General features: G+C 41.3%; 1 protein-coding gene across 1 annotated transcript; it reads left to right on the top strand.

Annotated features, from left to right (window-relative positions):
* The first annotated feature begins 1,038 nt into the window (after positions 1–1,038).
* Positions 1,039–17,213, top strand: LOC137167178 (fructose-1,6-bisphosphatase 1). Its single transcript, XM_067569196.1, has 7 exons — positions 1,039–1,336; positions 5,889–6,051; positions 8,421–8,513; positions 10,013–10,153; positions 11,480–11,617; positions 15,067–15,186; positions 16,801–17,213. Exons 1-7 carry the CDS (start codon positions 1,167–1,169, stop codon positions 16,990–16,992), a joined length of 1,017 nt encoding a protein of 338 aa, XP_067425297.1. The 5' UTR covers positions 1,039–1,166; the 3' UTR covers positions 16,993–17,213.
* The last annotated feature ends 1,508 nt before the right edge of the window (positions 17,214–18,721 follow it).

Genomic DNA, 18,721 nt, shown 5'->3' with positions numbered 1-18,721 from the left:
AAAAACCAGCGTATTTTCTGTTCAGATCAAAGTAGTTCATCTTAGATGCCATCTATATAGGAAAGAAAACCAAGGCTGACACCTGCCTAATGTAGGAGCAAGTCTTTGTTCCCCCTCTTAATCCCTTTAATTGCTTGCTTCCATTAGGAAAAAACACCCTAAACCGAACTCATTGGTGAACATAGCATTCCTTTTTTTCAATACTGTATCATTCTGAAGTCTCTACCTGTCCTGGTCTACCACTGGCAACTCCCACATCTTGAAGATGAAAGGTGTGTGCAGTCCAGACTATGGCTCCAATTCAGCATTTAAGCATATGCTTAATTCCATCCCTAGTCAATAAAGCACTTAAATATGTTCTTAATTTTAACAGAGACGAGGTAGAGGAGGTAATACCTTTTATTGAACCGACTTCTGTTGGTACAAGGTACAAACTCTGAAGCTTTCACTCTTCTTCAGGTCTGAGGGGGAAAAAATCAATGTATCCGCTAAATTTTTTTAATGTCATGTATTTTTCCAGTGAAGGAAGAGAAGCTACATTTGTTTTCTGTTTAGATTGCACAATTTGCAGTTTGGGGCTAAAAAACTGCCAAGATCCATCCACATGCCAGATTTGGGGTTTTGCAGCACTCATGTGCTGGAATATCTCAAAATCTAGATTTTTTTTGGGGGTGGGGTGGGGGGTAAGCAGAAACATCTCCACTTGCTCTCTACTAATGCCAAAGGCGTTATGAATGTGGCTGCATCCGAGGGTCAGAACTGGCTTTCTGTGTTCTTATACGGGCAACAGCACGCAGGGGCCGGGCCGCGGCCAAGAACCGCGGCTGGCACCGGGCGCTGAACGTGGAGCTTCTAGGGGGCGGGGCGGGGCTGAGCGCAGGGGCTGGATGTGGGGGGAGCCGCCCGGCATGGGGGGGGGGGGGAGGCGGATCTCTAGGGCGGCTGATCCCCGCCCCGCCTCCCGAGCCCGATAGGCCGGGGCTGGGACAGGGACACTCCCTCTCCCCGCGGCTGGTGAAGTTCCCGCCCGCCCGGCTGCGGCCCCGACAGCTAAAGCCAAGCGGCGTGTGGGTTTCCGCACTGCCGCGGGACGGGTCAGTGGCGGCCAGTCAGTCTGTCAGTCTGTCTGTCTGTCTCGCAGCCCGGCGCCCGCAGCTGCCGCCGCCATGACGGACCAGTCCCCCTTCGACACCAACGTCGTCACCCTGACCCGCTTCGTGATGGAGGAGGGAAGACGGGCCCAGGGCACCGGGGAGCTCACCCAGCTGCTCAACGCGCTCTGCACCGCCGTCAAGGCCATCTCCAGCGCCGTGCGCAAGGCGGGCATCGCCCACCTGTGAGTCCCCTGCCGCTGTCCCCAGCCGGCCGGCGGGGCAGGGCTGAGACTGGGTCAGGGGCGGGTGCGCGCTTCCCCCTCCCCTGCCGGCCCGCCTGGCCCTTCTCTGCCACGGGAAGGGGATCGGCCACTTGCAACAGCCCGGCTTAGATTGTAGCGAGACAGGCGGAAATCCGCCCCCTCGGCAGGGGAAGGGCTTGCTGGGGGTCGGTCTGGGAGGGCAACTGCCCTTACTCTAGGCTTTACCGAGTTGGGGCCTCGGACAGCGAACAGCCGCTCCGGGCAGGGACTGCAGCACTAGGCTCAGTTACGGTCTCCTACCAGCATTAACTGCCCTCTCGGGCTAAGAGAGGTTAGGGCGAATAAGTTTTCTACCCCCATTCCCGCTCCTCTGAAGCGTAGCCACAAGGTGTCTGTGGAAGACCACTCTAATTTTCTGTTTATGAAACTAAAAGTGTCCCATGGGGTTGGACAACATAGAGGAAGTGTTCACTGGCAGTCAGGTGACGCTGTTTGACTCTGCCTAAACAACACAGGAAGGTGTGTACTATTTAAATAGCCAGGTATGGCAAATCCAGTGTTGACAGGCTGCATTATCATGGATACATTGTGACATTCTATTAACTAAAATTAAGCATTATGTGTAACTTGTCACTCAGGCAACACTGTACTCACTCTGTCCTTGTTACCAACAGCCAACCAGAAGTTTCATAAATGCAATTACTGTTTGGATTATAGCTCATTCTTTCCCATGCTAAAGGAATGTTAAACTCTCAATCTTGGGCTTTCAGTTCAGCTCATGCTTCTGTAGAAATAAGATTGGGTACATTTTGTCATGTAGAACAAAAAAGCTAACAAAAGAATAAAAGTTTTTTACTTAGTGCTCTATCAATATTGCTGTTGTTTTATTCACTTTTAAAATATTCAGATTTAGACTCTGGAATATAATCTTAAATAATTCAAAGGACCTTTCAAATCTTAATTTAGCTTGGCAGTTAAAGCAAGTGATTGGAAGTTCCAAAACTCCATCTAAAGGCATGTCAGTGTGGCCCAGCTGGGGGTGTAAATTCTAGTTACACCAGCATTTGCTATCTGCGTGGGCACTGCTAGTGTGCACTAAAAGTTCTTTAGTGCATGTTGATGTAGACTACATCAGTGCACATTAAGAAACTTTCAGTGCACGCAAGTAGGGTCCTCACAGACAGTGAGTATGACACATTCTGGCATTTACATCTTATCTGGGGCTCACTAACACAATATGTAGACAAGCCCTCAGTGTTTTATCTAACACTCCCTCTTGTTCCTCTTCTCCCTAGTGAATATTTACTGAGGGTAGATGCAATAGTGTTCTCTTTTTTAAGAGAACAAGGCAGTCAGAGTAACTGTGTGGATTTTAGAGCAGTCTGAGTTGTTTTTTTTTTTTTTTTTTTTTTTAAACAGAAAGCTGGTTTTAACTAACTACAGCAGAGTTGGTGCTTTGCTGTAACTGATATGGCAGAAGCCAAGATATAAAGAGGCCGTCAAAGGAGCCTGCTGTTGACAGAATCTTTGTATTTAATCTTTTTTGCAACTGACTTCTAGTTTTTGAACTGGAAGATATAGCTTGATTACTTATGGCTGAATTACCAACTGTAGTCTGACTTAATATCCTAGAACCACTTTATTCAAATCAGTTTAATTTTTTTTCTGACTGCATTGTAAAAGTGAGTTTTATATGAAGCTTTGAAAAAATAAGGCTTTTAGAGTCAGTCCTTGTGGAGAGCTGGGGTTTGTCAGTATCTAGCCAGTCAGAGCTAGTACTATAGAAAACTGCTTCATGGTAGCATCAGAAAGAAGCTAGCACTTATTTTCTTGTAATGATGAATGTTAAGTTGTTGCACTGTAACCTACTTCTAATTATTTTGCATATTGATGACTGGCCAGATACCATACTTAGCAGCACCCTAGAAATGCCTACAATAATGAGCTGTTTCATTAGTGAGAAACAATGTAAAATCTACTAATTTGACAGTTTACAGCAAATGACAGAAAACATGTTAAACAAAAAGCAATAGCAATAGAATAGCCTTTTTAGGATTAGAAAACGTATCATTAGCACTAGAGAATTGACAAATTTTGGTGTCTTGTGAAAAAGTTGCTGTAAAATAGAAGTAAAAACCTTTCTTCTCAGTAGATATATAAATGACTTGACTAGCTATCTTGATTTCCAATATAGGGTTGCTTTACAATAGAAACTTATGCTGGCATAGCTACGTCTCTCTGGTAAAAGTCGTTTCTTCCCCCCCCGAAAGCTGTAACTTTTCCAGTATAACACCTGTGGAAACAGTGCTGGGTTGATGGAAGAATTCTTCTCTCAACCTAGCTACTGCCTCTCAGGGAGGAGGATCAACCTCAATGAGTGAACCCTTCTCATTGCTGTAGTGAGTGTCTACAGTGAAGTGCTACAGCGCAGTATAGTTGCACTGTTTTCAGTGTAGACAGCCATACTCTTTCCAATATGTTTGGGACAATTTCCTAATCAGTATTGCTAAACCCCTTTCTATGCCTCCCCAGTACATTCCATGACATTGTTCATAAAGACCATTCTATGATATGATTAGGAACCCTTATATAATGGCATTATAGTTTTGGGTCCCCCCGCCCATACTCCATCCCATTCTGTATGCATCCTAACAGAGCTTGTTTTGGGGTTTCTTAGGGTGTGTTTTTTTTGTTTTTTGTTTTTTTTTGGTGGGGGGGAGGGGAGACGAAAATCATTGCACATTGAGCAGCTGTCTTTAAATTGCCAACAGTGATGCCCAGGTACCTTTTCTGAGTTGCTAGTGTTACCTTAGAACCCTGTAAGGTGTAGCAGTAATTAAAGTTTTCCCTTCCAATATGGGACATTTAAATCACAAAAGTTTAAAAGTACTTTCACGCCAGCTGTTGTGAGGCCGGCATGGAGAACTTGAGTATTGAACTTTTTCCCCATATTCTCATGTAAAAATATATAGTTAATGTACAGATGTGAGAACTGTACCCCCTTGAATTATGGATGTTTCTTGTCAGACAAAGCTATGTCACACCATGATATTTTTAAAACAGTTCCAGAAGTTTCACTCAACACAGTATGTGTGTAATTAGTTTGGGGACTGAGGAGGAGGCAGCACCTTCCTTTTCCTATTGGCCTTGGTCTGGGAAAGCAGTTATCTTCCACGGAAGTGTTTAAGCCATGTATAGAAGGGTGAGAAATACTATCACGTCTTTATCTTCTGAAGCGGTTGGGAAGTCATTTTGAAATGCTCAGTTAAACCACGCTCGTTAGAAGGAAATTGCAAAATTGAGTATGAAGCCATAGGGACTCTAAATATTGTGCATACTGGACAAAACAAATGTAATTTGCCTTAAATATTTAGGAAATAGTCAGTGGGGGAGAGGGTTCATTCCCAGATCTTGCTAGTGGGAACAAAATACATGTCATCTCACTGTAGAAAGTTTGCTATGAAGGAACAGTATTCCTTGTTCCAGTGGTGCATGTTGCCTGCTATATCTGTGCCATTGGGGTCTTGGAGCTGCTCTGTGCAGGCCAGAAGATGGGTGTAGAGAGCTGGAAGGGGGGGAGGTAGGCATGTTTAAGGTGCCTGGGAGATGGAAAGTTTCCTGGAAGCTTCCACTAGAACAGTGTTTTTCAATTGGTGTTCCGTGGAACCCTGGGGTTCCACGGGAATACTGTTAGGGTTCCGCGAGAAAGTGACATCGCACCACGGAGAGCAGCTGTTCTCCGCGCCGCCGAAAAAGGGAAGATGTCCTGGTTTTTTCGGCAGAGGGTATCGAGTATGAGTGTAATTTCCCCACGGAGCCTAAAGGATTCTGCGGGGAAATTTAATTGAGAAACGCTGCACTAGAAAAATCAATGCATCCCAGGCTACAAATAAAACTGTCCTCCTTTGATAGAGGGAGGGAGACAGCTGTGAAAATTGCACAGGATGCAGTGGTAATGTGGGTATAATTCAGAAGACTTGAGCACATGTAGCAGTTGACTAACCTCCAATTCATAAGCTTTCTAATGAGATCACGAGAGACAATCATCAACATGAACGAGGCTGGCTGAAGCTAAGAGCAAGGACTTACTTAGAGATGCTACAGGAGGAAAGATCAAGCTGTCATAAATAGTCTTCAAGATAACAGCTATGACCTGAGAGCCGGTCTTAACTCATTCCAGCAGAGCTTGTCTCATTATGGATAGCAAATACTTAAATGCTATTTTTTTGTATTTTTTTTTTTAAACTGTGGTTATCTTGTAGACTTGATGGATAATAGTCGCTGTTTGGAATTCTCAGAATGAAGGATCCTCAATCGTCAGGATAGGTGGAGGAAGAGGAAGCAGACAGTTCACTGGCCACTAGATGAAAACAAGTCTTGGAGTTGCAGTCTCATCCAAAAGAGTCATCATAAAATATGGAGGTCTACGGTGGCATAAACTCTCCAGTGTTGGAGGGGCTATTTACAGGGCTCCTACTCTTACAAAATGCCATATTTTGTTCCTCATGAGAATTTCTTTCCATTGCTTTAGCTATGGAATAGCTGGTTCCACCAATGTGACAGGAGACCAAGTAAAGAAATTGGATGTCCTTTCCAATGACCTGGTGATTAATGTGCTCAAGTCATCCTTCACGACATGTGTTGTTGTGTCAGAAGAAAACAAAAATGCTATAATAGTAGATGCTGAAAAAAGGGTTAGTAAACTTGTCAATACTTGGATTCAAGTTAACTTTTAGAAGTACTTTTCTTCAAATATGTAGCTAATATGTAGCTAATATGGCTAATCATCTTTGAAATCTTTAGTTCAAGACCTGTGGTTTTTTTGGATACAGGAAAATACTGGCAGTCTCTCTTCAATGAACATTCTCCTTTTCTGTTGCCTTCTCTGTTTGGGTTACATTTTCCATTCACTCCTACCTGGTTTCTTTCCTCCTGGTTTGCTCCCACATCTTTAGAGCTTCTCTTTCCCCTTTAGTCTTAAAATCTGTATTGTTTGTACTTCCTAACCTCTGGAGCAGTTTGCATGTGTGCTCTTTTTTCCAGATGGTTCTCAGGCTGGCTCTTCCTGTAGCATTTTCAGTAAATCACTGACAGTGGTGTATCCATAGGTCTCCGGTGCCCTGGGGCCAATACTTGTATTTGCGCCCCCCACACCTCCCATCAGTGGCAGCAGTGGTAGCACCTGGCAGGGGTGTGTGTGTGTCTGTGGGCCTATTTCCTGCTCTCCCCCACTCCTTCTCCCCACTGTCAGGTGGTGTGGTGGGGCACGGGAGTGACAGGGGCAGATTCCCCAAGGCCACCGAGCGGCAGCAGCTGAGGGGGATGCTTGGCTCCTGCGTGGCTGGAGTCTCCACAGCTCCCTTGTTGCACCCAGCATGGGGGCAGTGGGGTTGGAAGGATGGGAGGCGGAAGGGCTGGGTCAGCATGGCCATAGGGGATGTCAGCAAGGGCAGCTCCTCTGAGGAGGGCCCCACTGGCAGCCCCCTAGCCAGTGCCCCAGGGGCATGGCCCCCCTGGTATGCCACTGATCACTGAATGACTATTCTCTATGGATCAATCCTGAGGTCCTTCCTCAGGCAAATGATTACTGAAGTCAAAGGAGTATGACTCAGCAAAATCTGAGTGAGGACTTCAGGATTGGTTTAAATTTAAAGAATTGACAGCCATTGAACTGTAGTACAAGATTTTTTTCTGCTTTGTAGTCTGATCGCTATATTAAATTCTACCAGTGTTCTCCTGCCTCTTCAAAAATAGAATGAACCAGTAAAAACAAGTTTTTGTATTTACTACTTGGCCTGTGCCGCTGCATTATTTGTATGTATTTGCAGGAATGTATACACTTGTAGGAGCAGTATTGGTTAATTGCTCCTCACTCATGTTTCCATGTGACCATGCTACAATTGAGGTGGTAGCTTTTAATTTCTTTAGGAAAAAATTAGAAAAACTATCAAAGTATATTAGCATTTGCTTTGTTGGAACACTTTGGTGGACTGTCTTTTGTCCCAATTAAACAGAACCTCCCCATTGAAAAGGTTAATGAGACCTAATGCTAGAGCACCTTAACTTAAAAAAAAAAAAAAAAAAAACCCACACCAAAAGACATTTCAGCTGAGACTCAATGTTAAAGCATTTTGATGCTGAATCTGAACAAATGTGCCATAGCTAAAGCAGAATTATTGACCCATTAAAGAGCCAGCCCTATTATTAGGTATTGCTGGATTTAAATCAGCTGCTGGGATCATGATTAAAAGGATACAATCAACTTAAAACAAACACCAATTTTATAATCAAGAATTAAAAGTAATTTATTACTATAAGTAAAGGATTAGAGAAGTTCCCCTTTGTCAGCATCCTTTGTCAGTCTTACATGCAACAGCAGGGAGAGAAACTATTTTTTTTTTTTAAATGGGAAAACTGTATTATAAAGCCACAAATTGGGATGGGGATGTGTGAGCAAGTGTAACAAATGTACTAGATTTCAGCTGTGTGTGTCTTTGAAGTGCACTGTACATGATTCAAAAGTTAGATGTTACTGTTGACAATTTTTTTTAAATTGCTCAAATTATAAGCCTAAACAAGAACTTCTCCATTTCTCTCATGCTACTTAGTAAATTAAGGCACAATTTCTTTTTATAAAAGATGAAAAGGTAAAGAACAGCTAAGATGTGAAATGTACAGGGCCTCCCTAACAGGAATAACTAAGTATACATAGATAGGCTAAAGAGGTCATTTAAGCTTCGGTATTTTTCTTTGTGGCTGTAGCAAGCCTTTACTGCACTGCATACGCCATTACAAGAACAGTGGTATTATCTGTTAAAGATTTCCCATTTTCTGTTCATACAAAAGCTCAAGCTATTAGACAGTGGTGAAAACTTGGCCAAAAATAAACAATCAAAACTGTATTCCACTTCTTGAAATTATAGCTATGTAATTTTCCCTTAGTTTAAATTGCTCTTGGCTAGAATTTAGCCTGACTAGATTAGATTAGTGAAACATTTTTATTTGAGGTAGATGAGCAAATAACTAAGGTCACATATCCAGTTCCTGTCTCTTTATTTTCCAGGGTAAATACATAGTCTGCATAGATCCTCTCGATGGCTCTTCTAACATTGATTGCCTCGTTTCCATTGGAACGATCTTTGGCATCTACAGAAAGGTAAAGTGTAATGCTTTCATGCTAAGACAGAGTCAGGGAAAAAAGTTGGTAGTTCTTTACACTTAACCAGCTTATAATGGAAAAAAGTTGGATCCAAAGACTTAATGAAATCCATCTAAATCTCCAAAATGCTCAGTTACATCATACCTTTGAGTGATACACAACAGGTGGCTAAAAGGAGACCTACCTACATGCAATCCTGACTGATATTTAATTAGCAAGTTAGAGGAATCTAACAATGACAAGGCTAACAGGAGTGAAGTGCTTCATAATTTAGTTGTACAACTTGAGACAAAACAGAGCACTCATCTACCTGAGTATGTGCATTCTTCAATGAAACTGGCTCTCTGTACTTCTTGTACAAGTAGTCCTGTCAGCCTGAGGACAGGCTTCAAAGATGAGATTCAGTTTGAAACGGCTTGTAAATTTAACATGCCTAATTCATTCTGAAACATAGAAACCTCATTTGCAGGTATTTTAAATACTAGTTTAACATGTCTCAAGTATAGAAAAAGACTGTGTAAATTCAGAAAAGACACACTGGCCATCTTTAACCATCTTGACCTAGGTTTTGATGCACCTGAAAGTAACTTCTTTGGGCTGTTCCCCAGGGAGCAAAAGGAAAAAAGTTCTTGGCACAAGTCATAATGTTTACAATTGATGACAAATTCCACTTCTTTGTTTTTTAAATTCTACCTCACTTTTACATTAAATTGAAGGTACTCATGATCACATTCAGGACACTACATATCTCCACCTCCATCTTCTACTTCCTGCATTTCACCCTAGCTTTTGTTGACTTTTCCCTTTGGTGCTGATCCAGCAAAGCTCTTAAGAATGTACTTACATTTAAGCATGTGAGCAGCTCAATTGACTTTAAAGTTAATCATGTATAGAAGAGCTTTGCCAGATCAGGGTCTTTGTCTCCTTTGCTTTCATAGTGAATTATTTGTATTACTGTAACACCTAAGAGCTCTAGTCATGGACCAGGATCCCATTATAGTAGGCAGTGTACAAACACAGAACAAAAAGATGGTCCCTACCTTTAAGATCTTATTCTAGTATATGACAAGAGAACAAATGACTTGAGGGAGAGTGGGATTGACAAGGAAACAATGAGACCACTGCTTCTCATGCTGACCAGTATAATATCTGCACACTAACAGCCTAACAGTTGTTGTGAAGTTTTGGTCAGCATCACAGAACAGGAGAGTTTTAAGAAGGGACTTCTCTACAAACTGTTTGGTTTTTTTTAAATTGGTGACCATGCTCTAGAAATAAGCTAAAACAGGTAGCTATTAAGCTATTGCTGCTCTTCAGCAATGGAAGGCATGCTGCCTTAGGCCTGGTGTTTCAACGGCATGCACTAGTAGCCTATTAGAGCAGCACATGCTGTTGTGGTTCTATTACTGTAAATGAATGAAGCTTATAAAATAGATGCATCATGGGAATTCTTTTAGCTTAAAAAAAAATCTTGACACTCTTTTTTCCTATTCCAGACTAACCCTGAGGAACCTTCTGAGAAAGATGCATTACAGCCTGGACGTAATCTTGTGGCAGCTGGTTATGCCCTCTATGGGAGTGCCACAATGCTGGTGCTAGGCATTGAGTGTGGTGTCAACTGTTTTATGCTTGACCCGGTAAGGAAGCCTACATCTAGTATGAATAACTTGCTCTTGTAGGGATAACAAAAGTCCAGAACAAATGTTTCCCAAGTGGATCAATATAGGGAGCTGCTTCCAAACTAAATCTAACATCTGAAGATGTAGTACTCTTAAGAGAGCCAATGAGAGTTGATATGCCTGTAAAATAGAGAAACTCCCAAAGGCTCCTTACATTCCTCCCCTCTGCTGGATTGAAAGTGATCATTAATAATCTGATTTAAAATTGAAAATAGTTTGGCCAGAGAAGCAAGTATACACCATGTGCCAAGTAATGTGATTAATATTAAGCATCTTCTGCATTTGCAGAATTTCCCTTAAGACTGTCCCTTGTAGTTTAATATATTCCTTGACATTAGTACCTTTTAATCTTATAGTAGACTGGAGATGCAGAAATACATTTAACATTCTCTTACGCTTTCAGATCACATCCTGATTGTTTAAAAGAGTAAGTAAGGTGTGTGTATGTATGTGTTTGACATCCTAGAACCTACTGACCATCTGACTTGAAATAAAAGGTATATTTAACATCACAGTGTGGTTGGCTGCAGTGACTCAGTTTAATTTAAAGCCAGTCTATTGTAAATCAGGTTTTGCCACCTACTTTTACCAATAGTAAAAGTCATGTTGTTTGGAATGTGCCATGGTCATAGTTTCAAGGAAGAATATTTTCTATATAGTAATGGTTTAAGTGTCTGCATGTATTATGACCTTTTTGTTTATATTTAGATACCAGGACACTTTACGTTTTTTTTTCCCTACAAATGTGAAAACTTGCTGCAGTGGAGACTAGATAGCTTAGACATTTGGTAACTATGTGAACAGATCCGTTCATCACTAGATTACTGTTTTCAGTCTGGTCAGACTAATAGTGACAAACTTGTTACCATCTCGTGGTTAGTCAAATTGAATTAGAAATCTCAGTCCAGCTCCTAATGAATGGATGTTCACAATCCCTAAAACTACTCAGAACTGCACCTTGGCCATCAATTGTAAAAAGGAAACAAAGAACCGAGTGGAGTTGCATCGAACTACTCTCTTGGCACAGGATGGATAATTTGGGGATGGGGAGTAGTAATGTTAAGAAATATGCATGAGTCCATGCTTATGGAGTATCTTATGTCAATAAGCAAGACTTTTGGTCCAAGACTACAAAGCTGTACTTTTTCCCAAGTACTGAATTGTTAAAAGAAAATAGAAACTGCAGTAGGTTTTCACTAAATTGTATATAGTATTCACTTGTCTTCAGTCTCGTGAATAACATGCTTGCTTAAAGTTACTGACTTGCTTTCTCATTAATGTTAGGCAATTGGGGAATTCATTTTGGTTGACAAGAATGTGAAAATCAAAAAGAAAGGAAATATCTACAGTCTCAATGAGGGCTATGCTGCATACTTTGATCCTGCAGTCACTGAGTATCTTAAAAAGAAGAAATTCCCTCAGGTAAATGTTCACTTTTTAGAGAAATTTTCTAAGATAAGCAAATGTGCAGTGCCTCAAACTTTACACTCCGTTATCATGCATATGCGTGGGGTGGGGGGGGGGGGTGAGGGGGGGGGGGGGTGTCAAATGACAGTTAGGCAAGACTGAACCCTAATAGTGTACAAGTCAAAGTGCACCAACTATTCCTTGGTCTTTGTTTAACTTGGCGATCTCTTAAGTCATTTTATGGATCATTTAAGCTACCATAGCTGACTGTCTAATTTTTGCTTATAAAAATTGCAGAGCTTGTTTTTCTTCTGATAGACTTGAAATGTGGTGGACTTTAGTGTTAACTTTATTTTGGTGGGGTAAGGAGCATCCCTTAACACATGACACTCAGAGTGGCTGATTCAAGTTTCAGCTGCTAGTCCAGTCAAAGGTGGTAACCACCCACCCACCCACCCACCCACACCATTTTTCTATAAAGCATTTGTATTTCTTCATCCTATTTCCCTTGTTGCTGTGCAGCGCTGGATCTAGAGAGGAGTTGGGGTTTGAAGCCATACTCTGTGGTGACTGAGTGGAGAGGAACACTCATCCAGGGCTGAAGGAGCAGCACTTAATGGAGAAGTGAGGGGTCTGCTCCTTCCCTCCCACAGCACAGGTCCATCTGATGGTAATTGGGTGGAGTACTGAATGGGTGTGGAAATGAGGCTGGTGTTTAGTGTTGATGGAAGTTGACTATAATGATATCCTCTTGCTTAAAGGACTACTCAAATGCTTTAAATCTATGATTTCCTATTGTGAAGCCAGAAATTGATAGGTGCCAATAAGAATCTAGATAACATCCAGTTGGGTCTGACAGAGGGACGTTAAGCTTCCTCCTTTCATGAACTTGAAAGGCACTGCATGGACAAAGTGTAAGCTTTTTCAAACCTGTAGGGGTATGTACCCAGTCTTGACTTATTTCAGTGATCTGGCCTTTAACAAAGACTATCATTTAATAAGTGTAAAGAATTACTTACCAGACTTAATACTTCATTTGGCAAATTTTAAAGTGTATTAAGCTTTCAGACTGAAATACTGTACAAATTAGAGATACAGGAATCTCTCATCAACCACTGAAATGCTGCAGAGAGTTTACCAAAGTTGTGATGGATTCTCCATCACTGACAATGTTTAAAATCAAGATATGTTCTAGGAATTATTGTGGGAAAGTTCTATGGCCTGTGCTGTAGAGGAGGTCAGACAAGATGATCACAATGATCTCTTCAGGCTTTAGAATCTATGAATGCAATATCCCCCTGAACTAGCAAGGGCATCCCAAAATTAGGAGAATATAATTACCCAGAATGGAGTCTGGTCAGATCTCCAGAGCTGTCACCCACTTTTAGAAAACCCACATGGGAACATTAGTGACAACAGGTGATTTTACATCTTATCAGTGCCCAGCACTAATCGCACTGGCTGACTACTACCTGATGAATACCTTAAGTTAAATAAAATCTTAGAGTTTTTTGGTTTTTATTTTTAACTTGAGTCTGAGCTAGCAAGATCTTGATTTGATAAACTGACCCACTGAGAATCTTGATAAAATTAAGTAGCTAGTTGGAGCTGGATCTGGATTAACTTCAAAATCAGATTGACATAAACCTAGCTATTGCAGAATTGAAAGATGCTGCTTTATCAGTAGCAGTGTTCTATGCAATGAATGAATGATCTTTCTTTACTATCAATACAGCTATAATAGAGCATGATTATTTTTACAATATAACATGCCATCTCAAAGACAGGCATTTTTTGTGTGGATTTTAGTGTTTTTAAATAAACATAGTGCTCACTTGATTAGCCTTAGACATATACACAAGAGTGTGATCTTTGAAATTCAAGCTTCCCCAGACTGCCCACTGTCTCTGAGCTAGAGAACCATATCTCTGGGTACATCTATACTGCAGCTGGAACTGTGCTTCCCAGCTTGGGTAGACAGACACACACTAGCTTGATCTAGTAGTGCTAAAAATAGCAGTGTGGCTGGAGGTGGCAGGGGCAGTAGCTCAGGACTGCCACTTGGGTAGAAACCCAGCTGGACACCAGATTATATACTTGCCTGGTTAAACCAAGCTATCACCTGTGCTACCCTGGCCACACAGCTGTTTTTAACATGCTTGGTGTCAAGCAAAGCTAACATCTGTCTGCCGTAGCTGGGAAGCATGTTTCCAGATGCAGTGCAGAGTCACCCTAAGAGTAAGAAGAAATTAGTCTCCATTCTCATTCAGTCTTTGATCCCTCTTTGCTAAGATGGCAAACAGAAGCTTCCACATCAGTCTGCATGCGTCCACAAAACTAAAAAGGCTACTAACAAATCATTCCAAACAATTGGTAGATAACCTTTTCCTCTGTCCCAAATCCTCTTTGAATTGATGGCCTTGAGGGGAAGTTCCACATCTCCTTGCTAAGCCATTCACTCTTAGTTTGTGAAGATTTTTTTCAGTGAACAAAAAGCCTTAAAAAAATCTGTCTACCTTTTATCATTGCTGTTTAAGTAGCTCAATCCTTCTGGCTCAATCCTGTTGTTTCTGAGAGTGAATGCTTTTAAAAGTTACTCCTGAAGCCTGATCCAACTGCAGGTTAGAAGCAACAATTTTGATATTGTCTGCTGAAAGTTGAAAATTAATAAGAGCCAGACCAACACTTTTCTCTCCACAGCAATCTGTGGGGCCCCGTGTTGGTATATTCTCCTCCTGCCACCAGCCAGAAAAAGGCTAGAGCAAAATACAGTAAAACTTCAATTTACAAACACTAGTCTTACAAACAAGCAGTTATGAGCCATTTTTCCTGATCAAGAAGGACAGAAGTAGTAACTACAGTGACATCAAAAAACAAGTCTACAGCTCTTCAGATTTCAGTGCATTGGAAATTTCTTTGCAGTGGTTTTAAGGCCAAGAAGAAAGTGATACAGTGCACCATACTGCAGCTTATGCATTGTATCTATTGTAATTTTGAGATCAAATTATGAATTTGATCCCCAATTAGTTCATAAAACTGATTCTGCTGTAAGTCTGATTTAACTTATAGTTGTGAAGAGGTGTGATCTGGTAGGCACAACTTGACAGAAGAGCTAGGGACAGCACTATACTATTTTTATTTCTGCCCAGTGGAAGATGGCAACTTTTTGTTTCTAACATTGTCTAGTCAGTACTAAAAAGGTAGCATGCTTAAGGCTCTGAAATGTGAATCTGGAGTCCTGTCATATTTTTCTCTCTGCCTTTTGTATGACTTTGGATACAAAATGACTTGCCTACTACCTCCGTTTTCCCCATCTGTAAAATGAGGATGATAAATGAGGAAGATTTCTTTAGTTACTCTGAGGTCTGTGGATGAAAAACATTATACAAGAGCCAAGTTTATTACCACTAAGAAAGCTAACAATATTTAATCAAAGGTTATGTTTATCAAATGTCTTTATACAGGATGGCAGCTCTCCATATGGTTCGAGGTATATAGGTTCTATGGTAGCTGATGTACATCGTACTCTGGTGTATGGAGGAATCTTTTTATATCCAGCCAACTCTAAAAGCCCCAAAGGAAAGGTAAAAATGAATTAATCTACTTTTAGAAATAATGTAATCTGATATAATAGTTCAGATGATACTGATTGTAAGTTTTTACAACTTAACAGCCTGTTTTTAAATGTTTTAGGATGACCACAGTGTGCATTCAGTCGGAAATTGCAAGAATATATCTACTGCCATGGTTTCTGACACTCTAGGATTATTTTAGTAGCATTAAACACATTAAGAACCGGATACTTCCCCAACAAACTAGTCAGTTCTGCCCTCCTCTCTCCATGTTATTGCAGGGTTGTTCTGCCAGTGGCTCCTGCTGCTCTCCAGGTTGTGCCAGAGGCCCATGGCTTCCCACCTCCTAGCCTCCCCTCCACCTACCCCCTCTGCCTCTTTCATAGATTCATACTTTATATGGTGAGAAAGGACCATTGTGATCATCTAGTCTGACCTCCAGTATAATAGGCCACAGAACCTCTCCAAACTAACTCTTAGATTCTCCATTGCTTTTTTTTTTTTTTTTTTTTTTAAAGTCCAGTCTTGATTTAAAGATTAAAAAAAATGGAGAATCTACCACAACCCTTGCTAAATTGTTCCAACTGGTTAATTACTCAGTGCTTAAAAATTAACACTATTTCCAGTTTGAATTTGGTTAGCTCCAACTTCCAACCAGTAAAATAAAAATCTTCTGGAGATGCCTTAAAGTAGGAGTGGCCAACCAGTCATAGACAAAGAGCCAAAAAAAGCTATTGATAATGCTAAGAGCCACATTTTCCTTGCCGTCCCCTGATCACTTATTTTGGCGGCTTGTCAATTTCAGAGCGAAGAGCCACATACACAGACCAGCATATAGCTCACGAGTCGCATTCAGAGGAGCAAAGAGCTGCATGCGGCTTGCGAGCCACGGGTTGGCCACCCCTGCCTTAAAGGAATTACTGCTTCCAGACCATTTTTATTCTTTGCTCCCCTACTCTCTACCGCTACCCCCTGGTGATCTGTGGCAAACTGTAGTGTCCACTCTATTCATTCTCCACCCTCCCTTCCTTACAGAACTGGTAGTTCTCAGGCTGCTCTGTTCTGGTTTCCCCTTTCTCCTCCCCAAGAATATGAGAAGACAACTGTTTATTCAGCAAAACTTTAATCTGTTTTGAAAACTTCTGGGTGAATTATTGCTTCATCTTGTAGATAAGACGCAGTTACTCATTAAACAAACAATGGCACAATCAGTTTTTTTCTCCAAGCAGACCTAAGTAACCCGTAGTTGTTTTAAACTTTGTTTAAAACCAGCTGCACTCACTCTACAATACTCAGCCACTGTGTTCACTCAAGTGCTGCAGCATGCCGGCAGTTAACAGGAAAGTGAACAATCTCCATAAAGAGAGACGGTTGCAACACAATGTTCGTGTGGGGAAATATGGCCAAAACATCACTGTCTATGCTAGAAAAAAGGAATACCTCTTAAAGCAAAGATCAAGCTTTTATATGGTAATTTAAATATGAAAAACGTACTGCTGATGTGTTTTTTACTTAGCACAGTGTTGAATACGAGAAGACTGATATACATTTTTGTATAAAATATCCTGCAATAAAATGATTGCATGTACTCTACTGATCACTATAATTTGGGCTTTCATCTTCCAGCTGAGGCTCCTCTATGAATGTAACCCCATGGCTTTTGTAATTGAGAAGGCTGGGGGACTTGCTACTACTGGGAACCAGGCAGTGCTGGATATAATGCCTGAGGATATCCACCAGAGAGCACCTATTGCCTTGGGATCTCCTGATGATGTGCAGGAATACATTGACATGGTCAAGAAGCATTCAGCCAAGTAAAATAGTCTTGCTGCAGCTACAATACAAAGTGCCTTACCATTGGACCAAATATCATACTGTGAAGTACTACTGACTGTTAATCAAGCTATTCCAGCAAAACCAGATAACCATATTTCCATTGTGTTTACATAAGTAAACTGTTCATATGTGCAACAAAAATGTATTTTTTCACTGTGGCATTAAAAGCAAAACTTTAAGGGAATAATGTGTTTCCTTTCTCTTATCTCCATAACGACAGAATCCACCATAATTTATATGAAAAAGTTTTGTGTTACAGTTGAAGTGGCCATTTACAGATCCCCCGTTTCCCTCCAGGGGTAGGGAATGCCACAGCAGAGGGCCTTTGACAGAGAACACCCTGTTCCCACACGTTTAACACATTTCTCCCTGCAAATGGCTGGCTGCAGTATCCTTGTGAACTCACTTATTTGGGCCTCATCTAGACTAGTCTCTTCAGTCCCGTTGCAACATCTGTAAATGCTATTATAGATATTCCACAAAAACTCATTTCAGGACACAGATGTTTATACCTGGGTTGTGGTTCAACATAAGCTCACTCTGCTCAATAACAATTACTTGTGGTGCAGCTAGATTAGCATTTACAAGTGTTAGCTAACTGGCAATCAAGCTAGTCCTAGATGAGGCTAATCTAGAATTGGATGAAGTATGTACAGAGGGCATAGCTAGTTTTTTGATAAAAGCAGGCGGTTGCATGTTCAAGCCTTCTACCTGCTGACTACCTCAGTCCCAGTTATGGTTCCTAGAGATGTAATGAAAGCATAGATCACAATAGCTGGTCTACAGCAATGTGTGACCTCACTAACAAAGCATAGAAAGGCACTTTTGTGCCCCTCAACCAGCAATAAGTCCACTAAGACCTTCCAGAACCACACACTGTGCTGCTAACTGGTGAGCTCACTAGGGCATCTCACACAAGTACTTTAAGATCTGCACTGTTTGCCCATTGGTCTCTGGATAGACCAATAAAGCCCTAAACAAACAGCCTCTCTGAAGGAATCCCCTCTTCCTATGGCACCAGAGCAAGGGACACTCCCCTCCCCCCCACCATAAGAGGGAGCAATTGGCAGGGCATTCTGAGGGCTCAGACTCTTTGGAACTTGGTCTCCCAACCCCCTTTCTCTGAAATTGGTGACCTCCAATACACCGCAAAACACCTGTTTGATACCCTTAGTCTTCTCCAAAAACCTTTATGCTTCCCTGTATGATGAAGGTGGATGTGAAAAGGAATTTCTGTAGCTGTCTGAGTTCCTTTTGAAATAACTCCTTAATTCTGCTGAGACTTTGTTGCATTATTAACTTTAGGGCTGTAGATCCCTGGGTAGCATTTTTATTTTAAATCTAAACAGAGATTGAGATCATAGCTCCTGCCAATTCTTTTGAGGGTACATGCAGTTTCAAAGTCTCTTTGGTTTTAATATTTACAGTTCAGAGTGGCTAACCAATCTGTGCACGTGAAATGACAGATAAAGGTACTATACCTCTTAGCTGTGTCTTATGCTGTACTACATCAGGAATTCCAGGCTGGCCTATATCTATTTTTAAGACTATGCACTGGCAGAAGTTAAAGGTTATAGAATGCAGGACCATGCTGCCTAATCGTAGCAGTTCAGTTTTTAGATTAGGTAGTGGGGATTTTTTTGGCTGTCAGTTACAGACTGTCATTTTTAATTTGTGTTGAACTTTAATGGATAGGTTATAGCTGTAAAGT

Source organism: Emydura macquarii, unplaced genomic scaffold (assembly GCF_026122565.2).
Source record: "Emydura macquarii macquarii isolate MOO-44397 ecotype Brisbane River unplaced genomic scaffold, CSIRO-AGI_Emac_v2 contig_2897, whole genome shotgun sequence".
NCBI lineage: Eukaryota > Metazoa > Chordata > Testudines > Chelidae > Emydura > Emydura macquarii.
This window is presented reverse-complemented; position numbering and strand designations above follow the sequence as displayed.

Bases quoted from the DNA above. Each gene is read 5' to 3' on its own strand.
- LOC137167178 (XM_067569196.1), top strand. From the start codon at position 1,167: ATGACGGACCAGTCCCCCTTCGACACCAACGTCGTCACCCTGACCCGC. The intron at 8,514-10,012 runs GTAAAGTGTAAT...TTCCTATTCCAG, and splicing joins TCTTTGGCATCTACAGAAAG to ACTAACCCTGAGGAACCTTC. The intron at 11,618-15,066 runs GTAAATGTTCAC...GTCTTTATACAG, and splicing joins AAAAGAAGAAATTCCCTCAG to GATGGCAGCTCTCCATATGG.